Source organism: Ornithorhynchus anatinus, chromosome 3 (assembly GCF_004115215.2).
Source record: "Ornithorhynchus anatinus isolate Pmale09 chromosome 3, mOrnAna1.pri.v4, whole genome shotgun sequence".
Classification (NCBI taxonomy): domain Eukaryota; kingdom Metazoa; phylum Chordata; class Mammalia; order Monotremata; family Ornithorhynchidae; genus Ornithorhynchus; species Ornithorhynchus anatinus.
In genome coordinates this window covers 18,823,353-18,843,501 of record NC_041730.1, presented here as the reverse complement: position 1 = coordinate 18,843,501, position 20,149 = coordinate 18,823,353, and the positions used below count along the sequence as shown (strand labels likewise).

General features: G+C 50.4%; 2 protein-coding genes across 6 annotated transcripts in view; both read left to right on the top strand.

Annotated features, from left to right (window-relative positions):
• Positions 1–20,149, top strand: part of DTX4 (deltex E3 ubiquitin ligase 4) — a 60,843-nt gene that overhangs the window by 10,950 nt on the left and 29,744 nt on the right. The window contains exon 1 of one of the 5 annotated variants that reach the window (XM_029061611.2): positions 14,401–14,644. The exons of 2 other annotated variants lie outside the window; for them this stretch is intronic. In XM_029061611.2, coding sequence (XP_028917444.1) covers positions 14,434–14,644 — 211 coding nt within the window. In that variant the 5' untranslated portion in view covers positions 14,401–14,433. 2 more of the 5 variants (XM_029061615.2, XM_029061614.2) reach the window with 2 other exon arrangements.
• FAM111A (FAM111 trypsin like peptidase A) lies at positions 1,024–5,733 on the top strand. The gene is given in 5 exon segments (XM_029061415.1): positions 1,024–1,036; positions 3,165–4,495; positions 4,608–4,869; positions 5,140–5,164; positions 5,166–5,733. Coding segments are annotated over 5 exon segments (2,085 nt in total). The 3' UTR covers positions 5,620–5,733.

Sequence of the window (20,149 nt, the reverse complement as noted above, 5' to 3'; positions counted from 1 at the left end):
TTTGGGACTCTAATCCTTCGGATTCCTTTTCGGTTTCTTCCATTTGGTTTGTGTGATTCGTTTCTCAGTTCTTTATCCATAAATTGAGGAGCTGTGCTTGCGTTACCAGCTGCGTGTTCTCTAATAAAAGTTTTTAAAGCTCTTGGAGAATTTGCAAGCGCTTGATCGTGCACCATCCTGGCCTCTTGTCCTTACAGACAGTCCTTGAAATCCCAATACATTTGAACACCATGTCTTAAGCCAAAACGTTAGAAGTTATAAATCAGAACAAATTTTCTCAGTGGGACAGTGTGATAGGCGTAGGATTGTTTCCTCTACCAAGCTCGGTATCCCCTTTTTCTCAGATTTGTTTACTAAATTATTAATCAATCATGCTTAATAGCAAGTGTGCGGAGCACACTACTAAGCACTTAGGGAGATTCAGTGTAACAACATAACGGACACGTTCCCTGCCCATAACGAGTCTAAAGGGGGAGACAGACATTAATATAAATAAATTAGGGATAGGTACATAGGTGCTGTGGGGACTGAGGGGTTTGGAGGTGAATAAATGATAATAATAATAATAATAATAATGATGATGATGATGATGATAGTATTTCTTAAGTGCTTACTATGTGCCAAGCGGTGTTCTAAACACCGGATAGATACCAAGGCAATCAGGTTGTCCCACGTGGGGCTCACAGTCTTGGTCCCCATTTTACAGATGAGGTGACAGAGGCCCAGAGGAGTGAAGTCACACGCCCAAAGTCACACAGCTGATAAGTAGCGGGGCCGGGATTGGAACCCCCGACCTCTGACTCCCAAACCCGTGCTCCTTCCACTAAGCCGCGCTGCTTCCTTCTAAACCACGCCGGAAGGGAGCAAACCAGCGTGACGCAGAAGGGAGTGGGAGTAAAAGAAATGAGGGCTTAGTCAGGGAAGGCCTCTTGGCAGAGATGTGCCTTCAATAAGGCATTACGGGTGGGGGGAGTAATTGTCTTTTGGAAATGAAGAGGGAGGGCATTCCAGGCCAGAGGCAGGATGCGGGCCAGAGGTTCAGGGGGTCACGTAACTAATTACAGATGAGCTACACCGAGTCAGCTGTCTGATTCAATGGGATAGCTGACTCCTTTTATTTATTCAGAAATAAAACAGACAGGGCGACCCTCCCTGGCGACTTGATCTTCCGTTCGCAGGGCTCGATCTCTGAAATGCGGCAATCCCAGGGCTGCAGGGGAGGAAGGCGAGGAGGGCAGTGGCGACCTCTGTCCTGGTTAGTCAGGCCTGGCCCAGTGCAGGCAGAGAGAGGAGACGACGGCCGGGGAGCTAACAGCTGTCCAACAAGTGTTTGCTGGGCTATTTCTTTCAAAATTCAAAAAGTAGCACCGGAGAACAGAATAGAGAACCCGGGGCGGTGGCGGGTAGGGACAGATTTGGCAACACTTGGAGTGGGCGAGGGGCGCCCGTGGGAACCCTGGAGAAACAAATTGAGAGGAAGGAGGAGGGAAACGTTAAAGGGAAGCAGTAATTGTAAGGGTAATTGTAAAACGCTTACCACGTGCTAGGCTCTGTACTGAGTGCTGGAGTAGATACAAGGTGATCAGATTGGACGCAGCCCCCGTCCCACTTGGGGATCACAGTCTTAATCCTCGTTTTACGGACGAGGTAACCGAGGCCCAGAGAAGTTAAGTGATGAGCCCGAGGTCACACAGCAGACGAGTGGGGGACCCGGGATTAGAAACTCAGGTCTTCTTAATCACAGTGCTGTGTTCTGTCACGCCACACACTCCTTCTGAGTGATATTTATTGAGTGCTTTCTGGGTCGAGCACCGTGTACGAAGTGCTGGCCTTCAAGGCGAGTCACCCGAGAGGGTAGACACAGCGATCTTACCTCCAAAGAAGTCGTGAACTGTAGACGATAAACGGAGCAAACGCCATCTCCTCCAAGAGGCCTTCCCTGACGAAGCCGTCGCTTCCTTTTCTCCCACTCCCTTCTGTGTCGCCCTCATTTGCTCCCTCTATTCACACCTCCACCCAGCCTCACTGGGACTTACGCATATCCGCAATGTATTTATTTATGTTAATGTCGCTAGACTGTAAGCTCGTTGGGGGTGGGGAAGATGTCTTATATTGTTGTGTTGAACTCTCCCAAGCGCTTAGTACAGTGCTCTGCATACAGTAAGCACTCAATAAATACGATTGATGTCAGAAAGTTGAAATTCAAATTTGGTCAAGCTGAAATGGGGACAAATTTGAAACCTATGGGTTGGCCATCGTGACTCAGTGCGTCACAAGGACCCCTGGTACTGAAATATAGTCTAAGAACTAAGTTGTTAATTTTAGATCGAAGAATTACTGTGAAAGGCATCGCTAGAGAGAAACCCATAACGTTCTTCAAGTGACAATGGTGTCTTTCACAAAACGGTGAAATTTTGTGTTGACCAAGCAGTGGAAGACTTATTTGCTCTGTAGTGCACTCATTTTTAATACAAAATGATTCCAAAAGAAGAGGCCCTGATATTATGGTGAAACCAGGAATTATATCATTAAGTTAGCCCTCGATTCCTTTGAAATTCATTCACAAATGGAACATTATCCACAGTTTCTCTGGTGTGGTGGAGGTGAACTCAGATCCGATCATATTCATCATGCTATGAGGTTTAATGCAAATTTGTCATTATTGTTAGTAATAGTGATAATGATAACAAGAAGAATCGTGGTATTTGTTGAGCGCTTTCTACGTGCCAGATGATATACTAAGTGCTGGGGTAGATATGAGGGCAGACACAGTCCATGCTCCACAAGGGGCTCACAGTTTAAGGGGAAAAGGGAGGTATTTCATCCCCATTTTACGGGTCAGGAAACTGAGACCGAGTGAAGTGAATTGCTCAAGGTCAGTCATTCATTCAATCATATTTATTGAGCACTTACTGTGTGCAGAGCACTGTACTAAGCTCTGGGAAAGTACAGTTCAGCAACAAATAGGTCCCGGACCCACGCTCTTTCCACTAGGCCACACTCCTTCTCTAAGCGGGCTTCTCTACCTTCACGCGAGACAGAAAGGTGATGTTCCATTAATAGTGTTCTTGTTTTTCATGCGATTAAAATCTGTAGCTGGTTGCCAAGAACGAGGGCACTTCAGAGAGTCCCAGCCGGATTTTTCGATCTGCCCAGGTGCTAAGCGGTTCCAGCGATCGAACTGTTCAGGATCTGGGCAACACCCGGACCCAGGAAGGCAGTTCATCTGAAAAAAATCCCCAAGAAGCAAAGATTTACCATTAGTTTGAAAGTCGGTTCTCGGAAGTTGAGCCTGAGGAAGCATGAGGTGGAAAGTGATGCTGAGGAGACCATCTATTCTGCCCTGACGGGCCTCCAGGCAGTCAAGGAGGAGGTAGAGAAGCGGCCGGACATGGTTATCCTGGTGCGTGGGGTGACCGGGATCGAAGGCTCTGTTAATTTGGGCATGCCCCTCAAATGCCTGCCTAAAAATCTCTTGGAAGTGACATTTCTCCAACCTAAGGAGAGTCAGGAAATGGACGGCCAGAGCTACCGCCCATATGATACCCCAACCACCGAATGTATCCTATTTCACATTCACGCCACTGGGCGTAAGCAGCGGAGGATTGTTTACCGACAAGAACTTGACCAAGAAGGGGGCCAGTTGTGCGTTTACGCCTTGAAAGGAGAGATCATCAGAGATGCCCTGTGCAAAGACGGCCGACTTCGTTCACATCCGAAGGAGAGAAAATGGAAGTTAGTAGAGAATAGCAAGTTAATTGTGGAAAACACGCTTCTGGTCGACCAATTAAGGGACCGGCATTTTGAGCTTGGGTTGGAAAGGGCCAGAGTTTGCAAGGCACCAGATCCTCCACAAACCAGCAAGGGAAGAAGGCCGGTCCACCTGAAAAAGGCCATCTTGGAACTGTATCCCAAGGTGCAGAACGAAAGTCAGGGAATCAGTAAGTACCTTGAGCAGGAGCTGAAGGGAGAAGGAAGGAAGGCCGAAGAGAAATTTAATTTGCATAAGAAGAACTTGGACAAAGCGATCCAGAACTCCACCGAAGGTAGAGTTCATAAGCTTCTTGCTAAGCGTAGTTCTTCCGTGGGGTACGTGTCCTGGAGTAACAGTGGAAACGAGGGCTTTGCCACCTGCTTCGTCTTAAGGGACGGGTACATCCTCACCTGTCGGCATGTGGTCGATGGTATCGCGGGCCCCGGGGTGGAGCAGGATCAGTGGGCAGAGGTAATCAGCGCTTGCACTGTGGTGACCTTCACTTACGAAGAGTCCCGCATGAAGAAAGAGGATCTGCTCTGGGTTGAACCTTGGTTTGAGGTCTCCAGCGTAGACCTTGATTATGCCGTCCTGAAACTGAAGGACAACGAGAGGACCTTTCCTCCCGGCCTGCTTGACCGTGCACACGGCCGGCTACCTGTACACCTACCGCAGGCGGGTCTGCAGCATCATCGAGATTGGTTATTCTGTGGACTCCATCATCTCCCCAACCACTTAATGGTTTGACTTATTCATTCATTCAATAGTATTTATTGAGCGCTTACTATGCGCAGAGCACTGTACTAAGTGCTTGGAATGTAGAAATCGGCCACAGGTAGAGACAGTCCCTGTCCACCGATGGGCTTACAGTCTAATCGAGGGAGACAGACAGACAAAAACAATAGCAGTAAATATCATCGGTCACCCAAAGGGGATGACCAAGTCAACCGACGGATGTACCAACGTCCCTAAAAATCACCGGGAGAGGGAGATACACCAACGGGTCTGCACCAGCGAAGACCCCAGTTTCCAGAACTGCTCTGGTGACTCTGACCAAGCCAATTGCCTCCACACCTTCAGCTGGAGAGGTTTTTCCGAGGAAGTGGTTCACAATTAATAATAATAATAATAATAATAATGTTGATATTTGTTAAGCGCTTACTATGTGCAGAGCACTGTTCTAAGCGCTGGGGTAGATACGGGGTAATCAGGTCGTCCCACGTGAGGCTCACGGTTAATCTCCATTTTACAGATGAGGTAACTGAAGCACAGAGAAGTGAGGTGACTCGTCTACAGTCACACAGCTGACAAGTGGCAGATCCGGGATTCGAACCCATGACCTCTGACTCCCAAGCCCGGGCTCTTTCCACTGAGCCACGACAATCCTGACGTGTGCACCTATGATACGACCGTCTTCGGGCTCACCGGTGTTCGATGCCCAAGGGCGGCTGGTTGCCGTGCACACGGCCGGCTACCTGCACACCTACCGCAGGCGGGTCCGCAGCATCATCGAGATTGGTTATTCTATGGACTCCATCATCTCGGATATCAAGAAGAAGCACCCCAGCGGGTGGCACTCTGAGGTTTTAAGATCTCAGGATGTAGAAACGCTGAGCTACAATGAATCGGAATTGAAAAGAGACCGGCGCCTGGCAGATCTCTTAGAGATTTGTGAAGCTTTGAATTGTGCCTCTTCACTGCCAACTTGGAGAATCATCCGAGCATCATACCTCCCCCCAGCCCACGTTCAGAGGCTCGGTGGATCCGATTCTCTCCGGATGCTGTTAACTATGGATCCTGTGTTATGTATAGAGAGGACTCTCTCTCTCTTTCTCTCTCTCTCTCTCTCTCTCGTTTTCTTTTGATCCTGGTTAAAGCACCGGGCTAAGCATTGGAATAGCGATAAGATGACCAGATGGGACACAGTCCCAAGCCCCTGCTGAGCTTACAGTCTAAGACGAGGGGAGAGCAGGTGTTCTATCCCCATTTTACAGATGGGGAAACTGAGGCCCAGCAAGGTTAAGTTACTTTGGCCCAAGGTCACCCAGCAGGTGAGGGGCAAAGCTGGGATTTGCCACCCAGCTCTCCTGGCTCTCAGTCCTGGTACTTTCTATCCGACCAATTGCCAGTCACTTGTTCTAGGGGGACTGCTCCCCTTTTCCCTTTTCTCCCTCCACCTCTCCCCCGGGTGCCCCCTTACAGAAATGCCCACAGGCAATTCCAGTTTACATTTATTCAGGTCCCTTCCCCAGATGCCAATTTTTTTTTAAAAAATGGTATTTGTTCAGTGTTTACTATGTGCCAGGCACTGAACTAAGCACTGGGGTAGATTCAAGATGATCAGGTTGGACAGAGTCCATGTCCCATATGGGGCTCAGTCTTAATCCCCATTTTACAGAAGGTAACCAGTGAGGAGGAGTGAAGCGACTTGCCCAAGGTCACACAGCAGACGAGTGGTGGAGCTGGAATTAGAAGGTTCATTCATTCATTCAATAGTATTTATTGAGCGCTTACTATGGGCAGAGCACTGGACTGAGCGCTTGGAATGGACAAATCGGTAACAGATAGAGACAGTCCCTGCCCTCTGACGGGCTTACATCTAATCGGGGGAGACGGACAGACAAGAACAATGGCAATAAATAGAATCGAGGGGAAGAGCATCTCATTAAAACAACAGCAGATAAATAGAATCAGGGTGATGTACATCTCATTGACAAAATAAATAGGGAAATGAAGATATATACAGTTGAGCGGACGAGTACAGTGCTGAGGGGATGGGATGGGAGACGGGGAGGAGAAGAGGGAAAGGGGGGAGAAGAGGGTTTAGCTCTTCAGTTCAGTGCCTGGCACACAGTAAACGCTGAACAAATACCAACTCAATCCATCAATTGGATTGATGGATCAATTGGATCGACTGGAAATCCTTTCCCAAGTCCAGGAAATGACAATTAAGAACCCCAAGGCTCGGTGAACTTCTACACCCCAGTCTGTGGCTCTCGGGGTCTGGGGAGGATAGGGGAGCCTGGTGGCCAGCGTCTCTCTTCCCATTTCCCACCAACCCCTCTGAGAAGGGGAAAGAGAGGGCAGGAGGGCTGAGACATGAGACTACGTAGCCTGGCCAACAAGTCACGTAGCCCTGCCTCTCTGCAAGCTTCTGCTATTCCCGTCGGTGGAGGAAGCTTTGAAGCCGAGATGCCCGATTGCCTGTTGAAGTCTGAGCCTCCCGCACGAACTATCCGGGAGGTCTCTGAGCCTCCCGCACGAGCCATCCAGGGGGACTCGAGGCCAGGATTATCGCTCCAGCTTCGGCCCAGGCGAGCAGGCTTTCAAAGCCAGTGTAAGCTGGCGGCATGGCCGATGTGGGGGGTGAACTTTTCAGTTGGCTGACCAGTAAGGATTCGTTTTATTAAGCACTTTTAGAAATATTAGATTGTAAGATCCTGTGGGGCATGGATCGCAGCCTTTATTTCCAGCTGTTCCCAAAATGAGGGATGCTACGGGCAGAGGCAGCGCCCTGTAAATTCTGTTGATGACAAGACCGAGCAACGAGAAAGCAGGTAGGCCCTCGCTTTCCTATCAGTCCTCTGGACTGGATGCTTCACGTGGGCAGGGAACGTACCTATCATGAATTGTCTACTGCCAAGTCCTTGGTACAGTGCTTTGCACATAGTAGGCGCTCAATAAATACCCTTGGTGGATTGATTTCCCGAGCCTCCTGAGCCCTTTAAGCGCTTCAGATTTGTTGCAGAGGTTGTCTGCTCCATTTTTATTTTTTTTTCCATCCTGGTGCCTCAGGGACTCTGATACCTTTTGAAATGGTAATCCAAGTGTTAGATTTTTTAGAAACTTGGGCAAAAGAGAAAAAATCATTTTGTAAGCATTTGGACCTTTTATGCCATCACGATTCAAACCTTAAAATATTTTTGTGCCTGGTGCTGAGGATCAGAAGTCATTTCTGCACTTTTTTCACGCTCTTCAAATACCGTTTGGATCTTCGATAATGATAATATTGGCATTTATTTAGCGCTTAAAGTGTGGCAAGCTCTTGGGCAGGTTACAGAGTTATCAAATTGGACACAGTCCCTGATCTACAGGGCTCTTACAATCTCTCTCCCCATTTTTCAGATGAGGAAACTGAGGCCCAAAGAGATTAAGTGACTTTTGCCCAAAGTCAGCCAGCAGGTCAGTGGCAGAGCTGAGAGGAGAAACAGGTCTTCTAACTCCCAGTTCTCTGCTCTGCCCACTACACCACACTGCCTTAGATGTATTCAGGTTTTTGCTTTCCCCACAGAAACTTCAGGAATTAGCCACAACCAGCCAGCACTTTGGACTGTAGCCAACTCCCGCTTCTTTGTGGGCCGGCTGATGAGTTTGGTGGATTATCTAAGTCCCTGGCTTCTTGGATTTCAATGATTCTCCACTCTCCTTGCTTCACATACTAGTAGTAATTAGGAGTCAGCAGTCGATGAATAGGGTGCCAAGTATTTGATCGAATGTTTGTGGCTTTTTCTTTCATTTTTATAACTTAGACTCCCCACGTCTCGTGCCCACTGGTTGTGTCTCGAAACCCCCGCTGTAGCGTACCCCTTGAAGATCAACTCAGGGATTTAGAAGGTGATCCCCTTTAGACTGTGAGCTCATTGTGGGCAGGGAATGTCACCGTTTATTGTTGTATCGTACTTTCCCAAGCGCTTAGTACAGTGCTCTGCACACAATAACCGCTTAATAAATACGATTAAATAAATACGATTGAATGAATGATCCTGGAAGACTTTGGAAAGTTTTAGCTAAGAGCCTCTCGCTCTGCTGTGAAAGCATCTTTGGTTTGACTTCGGTCTTAGGAAGACTTATCAAACTATCGAACTATAACTCGTCTGACTCATCTTTTCAATATGAACGTGCCAGGTCAAGGAGACCGTGGTTAAGCCAGAGCGGGTACCGGAGGCCACACCACCATCCTCCCTGTCTCATAAGCCTATAACTTTGGCATTGTCTTCGATTCATCTCTCTCCTCCAACCCACCAATTCAATCTGTACCCATACCTTCACAACATCTCTAGAGTCTGGCCTTTCTTCTCCTTCCAAACCGCTTACCTTATCCTGCCTCAACTACTGTATCAGCCTCCTCACTGACCTCCTTGCCTCCTGTCTCTCCCTTCTCCAGTTTCCTGGATCATTTTTCTAAAAAAAATATAGATATTTAGGCCACATCTCGCTACTCCTCGGAAACCTCCAATTGTCACCCAACCATTTCCACATCAAACCAAAACTTACCATTGGCTTTAAGGTGCTCGATCAGCTCTGTCCCTCCAACTTTACTTTGCTACTCTCCTCCTTTGTCCCAGCCCACACGTTTCTCTCCTCTACTGCCAGACTACTCACCTTCATTTCTACCCCTGCATGTCTGACAGTCCACCGGTCTCCCCATCTTCAAAGCTCTCTCAAAATCACATCTCCTTCAAGAGGCCTTTTCTGACTAGCCCTCCCTTCTGCATCACACTTGGATCAGCACCCCTTAAGTAGTTGAATATGCCCTAGCACTTACTTTCCTATTCTTTATCTCTGCCATTTCCCATTCTCTGTAACTCATTTTAATGTCTGTCTGCCCTCTTTAGACTGTAAGCTCTTTGCAAGCAGGGATTATGTCTACCGATCCTTTTGTGTATCCTTTTATACCGAACACTTAGTACGGTCCTCTAGACTGTAAGCTCTCTTGTCCTCTCCCAAGCACCTAGTACGGTGTTCTGCACATAGTAGGTGCTCGGTAAATACCATCGAGTGATTGATTTTCTACAGTGATAAGAAAATCAGGGAGAAGACAAGGTTTTGGTGGGAAGATGAGCAGTTCTGTTAAAGACATTTTAAGTTAGAGGGGACGCCCAAGAAGAGATGTCCTGCAGAGGACAGAGGTCAGGGCTGGAGAGGTAGGTTTGGGATTCAGGGGTGGTAGTTGAAGCCGGGGGACCATTAAGTAGAGAGAGATCTAGAAAGCAGCATGGCTAAAGTGGAAAGAGCACGAGCTTGGGAGTCAGTGGATGTGGGTTCTAATCCCGGCTCCGCCACTTGTCTGCTGTGTGACCTTGGGCAAGCCACTTAACTTCTCTGGGCCTCGGTTACCTCATCTGGAAAATGGGGATTAAGACTGTCAGCCCCACATGGGACAACCTGATTATCTTGTATCTCCCCTAGTGCTTAGAACAGTGCTTGGCACATAGTAAGTGCTTAACAAATATCATTATTATTATTCTCTGTGCCTCAGTTACCTCATCCGTAAAATGCGGATTAAGACTGTGAGCCACAACCTGATTACCGTGCATCTACCCCAGTGCTTAGAACAGTGCTTGGCACCTAGTAAGCGCTTAACAAATACCATTATTATAAGACAGTCCCTGTGCCACATGGGGCTTACCATTTAAAGGGGAGGAAAAGCATGTGTTTCACCCCCATTTTACAGATGAAGAAACTGAGGCACAAAAAAATTCAGTGACTTGCCCTGGATTCAGCAGGTGGGTCACTGTGGGTTCAGGGGTTCCAGCTAGATGTCGTATAGAAGCAGCATGACCTAGAGGATAGAGCGCGGGCCTAGGAGTCAGAAGGACCTGGGCTCTAATCCCAGCTCCACCCCGTGTCTGCTGTGTGACCTTTGGCAAGTCACTCCTCTGTGCCTCAGTTACCTCATTTGTAAAAGGGGAATTAAGACTGTGAGCCTCATGTGGGGTCATGGACTGAGTCCAACCCGATTATCCACCCCAGCACATAGTACAGAGCCTGGTAAAGTAAGCATTTAACAAATACTATTAAAAACACACACACACACACACCCAGAATACTGCCTGAACACCATGAAACATAATGACACTGTATGGAAAGGGAGAGGCTGGTGTTTTTCTCCCTGCCTCAGGGCAGCCAAATACCTAAAGCTGGCCTCACCCACACCAAACTTGCAGTTCCCCCAGAGGTTCTGGCGAAGCCCTGACTGGATCTAGGCTTGGGGCCCAGTTGTTATCCTTGCCCCGCCCCTAATTTCCAGTTCCACCAGAATTTCGCGGGCAGGTATACCCATATTTTTTAAGTAGAGAGAAACTTACTCTAATGGCTGACGCCAGGCTGGAAGCCCAGCTTGTAATTCCGTGGTTAGCCTTCTTGGGCTCAGAGACGACCGACTCCTTGGGCGCAGTGTCCATCAGTGGTATCGGGAATGCTTTCTATGTAAACTCGTTAGGGGCAGGGAACGTGCGCCAAGGGTTTAGTACAGAGCTCTGCATATAGTAACTGAGACCATTTCCTCAGAGCTTTTAAATCCTAAATTCCTCTGCCTATCCGCCCATGAAACCCCTCCTCCGTGCACCCTTTTTTCCAACTCTGCCCCAATTTAGGTCATCCTTACTAGCTGATCTATATCTATTCATAGTTTGTTTTGGCATCATCTCCTTTTCTCCCCATCCTCTTGCTCTGCTTCTCCCTCCACTCCCAAGCCCGGCCCCATCCCACCATAACCCTAAACTCAGCCAAAGTTCCCTCTCACCTGACCATCCAGGGACTTGTCTGTACATGAATAATAATAACTGTGGTATTTGTTTAATGCTTACTATGTGCCAGACACTGCACATAAGCCGTTCTGGAGCCGTAGCACATTTCAAACCCAAGCATGTTTCACTTATTGAGGTAGGAAGGGCTGTAGATTTGGGTTTGGATATGTTGGAAGGACCAGAGTCTTCTCTCCTTTCTCCCCTTTTAGCCTGGGTTTTGCCTTGCTCTTTGCTTCTCCTTTCCCATCAGATCCCAACTCATTCCTTTTCTTACTCCTGCTCTTCCCTTTCCTCTTTCTCTTATTTTTCTTCTCCCTCCCTCTCCCCCATCATCCTTCTCTTCTTCTGCCTCTCCCTTATTCTCTTTTCTGGTGTTTCTCTTCCATTTGCTCGATAAATATGGCTGGTTGATTGATTGATTGCTTGCTTGATTGATACCTCCCTCCCCTTCTTAGTCTTCTCTTTCTCCCTCTCTTTCTCTCTTCATTTTTTCCTCCTTTTTCCTTCCCTTCCTTCTTCCCTTCTCCATCTCCACTTTTCTCCTCCTTCTAAACCGAGGGCCAGAGAGGGAAGTAGCCAAATCAAGAAGAGGGAGAGTTTGGAAGCTGTCTCTCACCACCTTCTGGAAAGAACACAGAACTGGGAGTCTGGGGACTTGGGTTCTAATCCTGGCTCTACCTCTTGTCTGCTGGATGACCTTGGGCAAGTCACTTGGGCAAATACCATCATTATTATTATTATTATTAATAAAGGGGGATGAAGACTGTGAGCCCCACGTGGGACAACCGGATTACCTTATATCTCCCCCAGCGCTTAGAACAATGCTTGGCACATAGTAAGCGCTTAACAAATACCATCATCATTATTATTATTGTTATTAAAAGGGGGAAGAGATGAAGACTCTGAGCCCCACGTGGGACATTGTGATTACCCTGAATCATCCCCAGCACTTAGAACAGTGCTTGGAACATAGTAAGTGCTTAACAAATACCATCATCATTGTTATTATTATTATTATTATTAAAAGGGGGATTAAGACTGTGAGCCCCATGTGAGACAACCTGATGACCTTACAATATCATGTGGGACAATCTGATTGCCCGGTATCATCCCCAGTGCTTGGGACAGTGCTCGGCAGAGAGTAGGTGCTTAACAAATACCATCATCATTGTTATTATTATTATTATTATCATTAAAAGGGGGATTAAGACTGTGAGCCCCATGTGAGACAACCTGATGACCTTCTATCTCCCCCAGCGCTTACAACAGTGATTGGCAGAGAGTAAGCGCTTAACAAATACCATTATTATTATTATTATGTGGGTCAACCTGATGACCTAGTATCTCCCCCAGCGCTTAGCACAGTGCTTGGCAGAGAGTAAGCGCTTAGCAAATACTATTATTATGTGGGCCAACCTGATTGCCCTGTATCTCCCCCAGCGCCTGGAACAGTGCTCGGCAGAGAGTAAGCGCTTAACAGATACCTTTATTATTGTTATGTGGGCCAACCTGATGACCTAGTATCTCCCCCGGCGCTTAGCACAGTGCATGGCAGAGAGTAAGCGCTTAACAAATAACATTATCATGTGGGACAATCTGATTGCCCGGTATCATCTCCACCGCTTGGGACAGTGCTCGGCAGAGAGTAGGCGCTCAGCAGATACCATTATTATTGTTATGTGGGCCAACCTGATGATCTTGTATCTCCTCCGGCACTTAGCACAGTGCTTGGCGGAGAGTAAGCGCTTAACAGATAACAATATTATGTGGGCCAATCTGATTGCCTGGTAATAATAATAACGTTGGTATTTGTTAAGCGCTTACTACGTGCAGAGCACTGTATCACTCCCAGCGCTTGGGACAATGCTCGGCAGAGAGTAAGCGCTTAACAGATACCATTATTATTGTTATGTGGGCCAACCTGATGACTTAGCATCTCCCCCGGCGCTTAGCACAGTGCTTGGCAGAGCGTAAGCACTTAGCAAATACTATTATTAAGTGGGCCAACCTGATTGCCTTGTATCTCCCCCAGCGCCTGGAACAGTGCTCGGCAGAGAGTAAGCGCTTTAACAGATACCTTTCTTATTGTTACGTGGGCCAACCCGATGACCTAGCATCTCCCCCAGCGCTTAGCACAGTGCTTGGCGGAGCGTAAGCGCTGCAGAAGTCCCATCATGAGCCTGCTCCTTCTTACTATTAATGCGGTTGGGGCCTGAGGCGTGGTCGTTGGGGCCGGCAGGGGGCGCTCGGGGGGAGGGGCGGAGCATGAGGTCATACGAGCCGGAGGGAGGGGAGGGGAGGGGGCGTGTGTGTGTGTGTGTGTGTGTGGACGCGTGTGCATGTGTGTGTGCATGTGTGCCTGCATGTGTGCGCGGCCGCCGCGTCCCGGCCCGCCCCGACCCGCTGCAGGAAGCTAAAAAGGCCGTGTGCCGGCGCCGGAGGAGCCTGCAAAGTTGCACCCGGGTGGGCCATGGGGGCTCGCTTCCCTCCCGGGGGCTCGGACCCCCGACCTGCAACGGGAGTCCAAAACTCGCCGGGCCGCTGCTGCTGACGCCGCAGGTCCTGGGGCTGCAGCCGGTCCTGCTGCTGCAGGTCCTGGGACTGCAGCCGGTCCTGCCGCCGCCGCTGCTGCTGCAGGTCCTGCCGGTCCGGCCGATCCTCCCGCCGCTGCAGGTCCCGGGACTGCAGCCGGTCCGGCCCATCCTGCTGCTGCCGCCGCTGCAGGTCCCGGGGCTGCGGCCGGTCCTGCTGCCGCTGCAGGTCCTGTGGCCGCTGCTGCTGCTGCTGCTGCAGGTCCGGCCGGTCCGGCCGACCCTCCCTCCGCCGCGGCCGCTGCAGGTCCTGGGACGAGCGCAGCCGGTCCTGTTGCTGCTGCGGGGCCACCTGGTCCGGCCGATCCCGCTGCTGCAGGTCCTGGGTCTGCTGCAGGTCCTGCCCCCTCCACCGTCCCTGCATTTGGAGCGGCGACGGCCACTGAATCGGAGCATGCCATTCCAGGGGGGACTGTTGGGGAAGACGCCCCTCGCAGCGGCCGAAGAGGAGGAGCAACTGGTGTAGCGGTGGGCCCGGTGGACGGGTCCGGCTAGCGGCCCTCGGGTGGGCTCCGGAGGGGTCGGGAGGAGGAGGAGGAGGCCGGGGTCCGGCGGCGCCATGCTGCTGGCCTCGGCCGTCGTGGTGTGGGAGTGGCTCAACGAGCACGGCCGCTGGAGGCCTTACAGCCCCGCCGTCAGCCACCGCATCGAGGCCGTCCTCCGAGCCGGACCCCGGGCCGGGGGCAGCGTCGTCCTCGGACACGTGGACAGCCGCCTCGCCCCCTACATCGTCGACCTCCACTCCATGCACCAGTTTCGCCAGGACACGGGTGAGCCAGGACCGGCCACGCATGGCTTCGATGCTCCTGTCCGTCCCTGGGCTTAGAACGGTGCTCGGCCCATCGTAAGCGCTCAACAGATACCCTCGTCGGTCGTATTTAGCGAGCGCTTACTGTGCGGAGCGCTGGACCCAGCGCTTGGAATGGACAGTTGGGCCGCAGAGAGAGGCAACCCCCGCCCAACGACGGGCTCGCGGTCTGATATGTAGGCGGGCATCGATGCCGTCGAGATAAAGAGAATCGTAGATATAGACACGTCATTAATAGAGTAGTAAATATATACAGATAGGCACAGGTGCAGTGGGGAGCGAGGAGGGGGAATGGGGAGGAGGGGCAGAGGGAAAGGGAGGGCTCAGTCTGGGAAGGCCTCCAGGAGGAGAGGAGCTCTCAGGAGGGCTCTGAAGAGGGGGAAGAGAGTTGGGCGGAGGTGAGGAGGGAGGGCGTTCCGGGCCAGAGGGAGGACGTGGGCCAGGGGTCGACCGTGGGACAGGTGAGGGCGAGGCCCAGTGAGGAGAGGAGCGGAGTGTGCGGGCTGGGCTGGAGAAGAGAGAAGGGAGGTGAGGTGGGAGGGGGCCGGGTGATGGACAGCTTTGAAGCCCGGAGTGAGGAGTTTTTGTTTCATGTGAAGGTTGACAGGCAACCACTGGCGATTTTTGAGGAGGGGAGTGACATGCCCAAAGCATTTCTGTAGAAAGATAATCCAGGCTCATTGGCTCATTCACGTAATCCAACCGGGCCTCCCTCTCGCCTGGCCCGCCGTCGACCTCTGACCCACGTTCCGCCCCTGCTGCCCTCCTCACAGCCGCCAGACAATCACACCCTCTCCCACCAGCCCTACTGAAAGCTCACCTCCTCCAGGAGGCCTTCCCAGACTAAATCCTCCTTTTCCTCTGCTCCTCCTCCCCTCCCCATCGCCCCCACTCCCTCCCTCTCCTCTACCCCCTTCCCCACCGCACGGCCCTGGTGTATCTATGTACACATCTATAATTCTATTTATTTTATTAATGATGTGTACATATCTCTAATTCTGTTTATCTATTTTGATGTTACTGATGTTTGTCTACTTGTTTTGTTGTTTGTCTCCCCCTTCTAGCCGGTGAGCCCGTTGTTGGGTAGGGATTGTCTCTGTTGCCGAATTGCACTTCCAAGTGCTTAGTATAGGGCTCCGCACATAGTTAGCGCTTAATAAATACGATTGAATGAATGAATGTTGTGGGCGGAGCACTGTGCTAAGCACTTGGAAAGTATAATGCAGCAATAACACAGACAATCCCGGCTCGTAACCGGCAAGACAGGCATCGAAACAAGTAAACAGCCATCAATACAATTCTAGATCAATCCATATATACACAGCCCTGTCCCTGGCTCCACCAGGCTCAGATTTCAACCCTCCCCTTACCCTCCGGGCACCCTAAACCCCGTGCCCTGCCCCACTTTCCACCCTGGACTCTCTCCTTTCCTCCCCCACCCTGGTGACCTTGTCCCGACCCCCCCCCCACCTTTTCTCATTTTCCTCATCTGTAAAATGGGTATGAATACCTGCCTTCATTCAGTCATATTTATCAAGCGCTTACCGTGTTCAGAGCACTGTACTCAGTGCTTGGGAAAGCTGCCTTCCCACCCCTTTTCCTCATTTTCCTCATTTGTAAAATGGTTATGAATACCTGCCTTTCATTCATTCGTATTGTGCGCTTACTGTGTGCGGAGCACTATACTGAGCACTTGGAAAAATTGCCTGCCCCTTCCCCCATTGGCTTCTCACCCCACGTGAGACGGGGGTTGGGCCCCACCGACTCATCTCGTATCTACTCCAGCGCTCAGCGCACTGCTTGGTACTAATCAGCGCCCAGCCAGTAGTCCAGCTATTGTTACTATTGAGACACTACAGGCCGGGCAGGTTGCGGGAGCCGGGGGTGGGGCAGGGGGGCGAAAGCCAGGAGAGGAGAAGGAGGGCTTCCCCACAGCCGTCTCCTGCCGTACGGGAGGACCGGGCACCATCCGGAGGGTGCGGGGGAGTTTGCTAAATTAGACAGGATGACGGGCAGATGAAATACTATGTCTGCCGTGGGATTCCCTGCCTGGGCAGAGCCAGGGAGAGAGAGTGCTGAAGCAACAGGCCGCACCAGATGGAAGGAGAGAGAAAGGGAGGGAGGGAGGGGTGAGTGGGATGGGGGGAAATGCTGAGGAATGGCAGACCAGGGAATCACCTTCAGGCTGCCCGTAGCCCTGGCATGACAGGACCCAAGAGGCGGCAGATCCCCCAGGAGGAAAACATCACAAAGCAGCCTTCTTCCCCAACGTCCCCCCCCCGCCCCCCTTTCCTACACAAGCCCCCAAGGGGAGAGCCTTATGTCCTTTGACCTCGAGAGAGCAATATTCCCATTTTAGCGTGAAAATGGGATTTGCAGCCGAGCATAAGCTGCAGAATAAGCTGCCGCTTATTTCTAGCCCTCTTTAGTCCTTCCCCTCCTGTCCGTAACCTCTTGGAGAGCAGGGAAGGTGTCTTCCGATTCTGCTGCCAAGCACTCAGTACAGTGGTCTGCCCACAGGAAGCGCTCAATAAGTAACACGGATTGATTGATTCGGAACGGGCTACAGGTTTAGAGGGAAGAGGATGGGCACGGAACTGCGCAAGGGGAAGGGCTTCGGAGAGGGCAGCTGGTAATCTTGAAGGGGCGGAAGAAAAGAGGGGGTCCATTGCTGGGGCTGTGGGTGGCTGTCAGCTTGATCTCGGGGTTCCAGTGCTGGTCAGTGTCTTTCAAAAGCCGGACACTCAGAGGTTCGAACTGGATCTCTGGGCGGAGGGAGCCGTCCCAGGACTCCCGAGCGATCTTTTCTGTGGGGGAATTTGGGCTGAGGCTTTGGCCCGAGTAGAAGTGGGCAGACCAGCTGTGGTGGGGGCTGGGGGAAGGGAGGGGGAGGAGGCAAGAGTCCGGATGAGAGAGGAAAAACAGCTGTTGGCTGACAGCATAAAAGCCGCTCACACTGAAAGCCCCCAGATCCTTTTTGCTAATTAGAAGTGTCTGGAAAGGGGGATTTAGTCCAACAGCCCCATGTTACCCCAAGTGCCTTGCAGACATGGAAACACTGTTTCACTGTTGTTGACTGGAGTTTCTGGGTCCAGGATCCAAGAATCCTAAGGATTCAGACAACTCTCAGGAGGGGACAGACAATAGGGGAAGGAGGGAGAGGGACTGGAAGAGGGAGGGGATCTCTAGAAGGAATGTGGAGGCTGAGGGGAAAGGGTGAAATCTGGCTGAGAGGGAGAGAAAGGAAGGAATTTTGCAATTTGGAGAGCCGCTGGAATAGGAAGATGAAAGACTGAGAGAGAGAGAGAGTGTGTGTGTGTTTGTGTGTATTTCTGTGTGTGCTTGCACGCACAAATTTGGGGAAAGAATCCAAAAGGAGGAGCTGACGCCAAGGAGACCTGCAGACATGGAAACCGTCTGACAGGGAATTCCAGTCTTGCTCCAAATAACGAGGAGGATTTATATATCAAAATAAATGATCAGTCTCCTAAGCAGACACATGACGTGAAAAGGTCCCCCTGCCCCCTCCCCTCTCCTCCCCTCACCCTGATTTGAGGTAAAGAATGCCTGGTCTGGTTTCATTTTCCAAAGATGGGATTTGGCTTCAAAAAACAAGGAACCTCACAGAAGAAAACTGGAATTGGAGAAGAGTCTCCCTTCTCCGCATTAGGGGTCACTCATTAAAGGGGAGGTACCCCCTTTAGCACTTAGCTCAACCACCCCAACCTGGACTCTGGAAGTCGAAGGCCAAATCGTGGCCCGGTTTTATCATTTCATTTCCCACTTTCCTCTCCCCACTATCCTGACCCAAGCAGGGACTTGAGACCCAAAACAAAAACTCTTGGAGATGTGGAAGTAGTTTGCTCTCCCCTCTCCCTTTTCTCTCGCACCCTTTTGTTCTTCATCAATACGGGGACGTTTTCCTGCAGGGGGGAGCTTCGTCTGCTTAGAAGATTTCCCCCCCACCCCCACCCCACCCCGGCATCCTGCCCCGGCCTTCCCATTGCACACCATCACCACGGTGATGGCTGTGATGTCGCAGACACTGTCTGCCTCTCTGTTTGCCCCTCTTGTGAGACCGCCTCGGGTCTGAGCTCATTTCAGATTCTAAACTTGTCCTTCTTTGGCATTTTGGGCAAGAGAATTAGAAAGAAGGCAAGGGAACGTTAAAGAGGGAGGATGATGGCTGGCCTTTGATTTTTAGTTTTTTTAATCTTTTCCAACATCCTCTGCCAGCTCCTTTTTCACCATCTTTGCCATCAAATGATCTTTCACCTATGGCTGAGGTTGAGAAATAGGGGAGTGTACAGGTGTCCAGAGGAAAGGTAGGGGTCATCTTATTCAATGAATCATATTTATTGAGCTCTTACTGTGTGCAGAGCATTAGAGAAGCAGCTTGGCTCAATGGAATGATCCCGGGCTTGGGAGTCAGAGGTCATGGGTTTGAATCCCGGCTCCGCCACTTGTCAGCTGTGTGACTTTGGGCAAGTCACTTCACTTCTCTGTGCCTCAGTTCCCTCATCTGTAAAATGGGGATGAAGACTGTGAGCCCCACGTGGGACAACCTGATCACCTTGTATCCCCCAGCGCTTAGAACAGTGCTCTGCACATAGTAAGTGCTTAACAAATACCAGCATTATTGTTATTATTACTAAGCACTTGAGATAGTACAGTATAACAGAGTTGGTAGATACGTCCCCTGCCCACAAGGAGATTCCAGCCTAGAGGGGGAGATAGACGTTAATATAAATAAATGACAGATATGTACATAAGTGCTGTGGGGCTAAAGGAGGGGTGAATAAAGGGTGCAAGGGTGATGCAGAAGAAATCCCCAGATTGCTGTCTGCAAACCCAAAGGGATTTCCCCTGACGAGGAAGAGTTTGGAATCCTGCTCCAGAGGGGAATAGTGATGTTCGGAAGGCTAGTCTGAGAAGCAGCGTGTGTAGTGGACAGACCACAGGCCTGGGAGTCAGGACACAGGTTCTAATCCTGCCCCTGCCACTTGTCTGCTGTGTGACAGGGGGGTAAGTCACATAACTTCTGTGCCTCAGTTACCGCGTGAGTAAAATTGGGATTAAGACTGTAAACCCCATGTGGGACAGGGACTCTGTGTAACGCAATTTACATGTACCCACCCCAGCGCTTAGAAAAGTGCCTGGTCTTTCTCCACCCCCCAGACTGTGAGTTCATTGTGGGCAAGGACTGTCTCTACTGCTGTGTGGTACTTTCCAAGCACTTAGTACAGTGCTCTGCACACAGTAAGCACTCAGTAAATATGATTGAATGAGTAGTAAGCTCTTAACAAGTACCACAATTATTATTTTTTATTATTATCATTAGTCTAACCATAGGAAACCCAGTGGATAGAAAAGAGGCAGGAGCAGTGTAATTTCTGTTCCTGTTTAGCTATTCCTGAGTTTGAGGCAGGACTACATTTTTCTTAGGCCTCCTTCCCCCTTACCCATC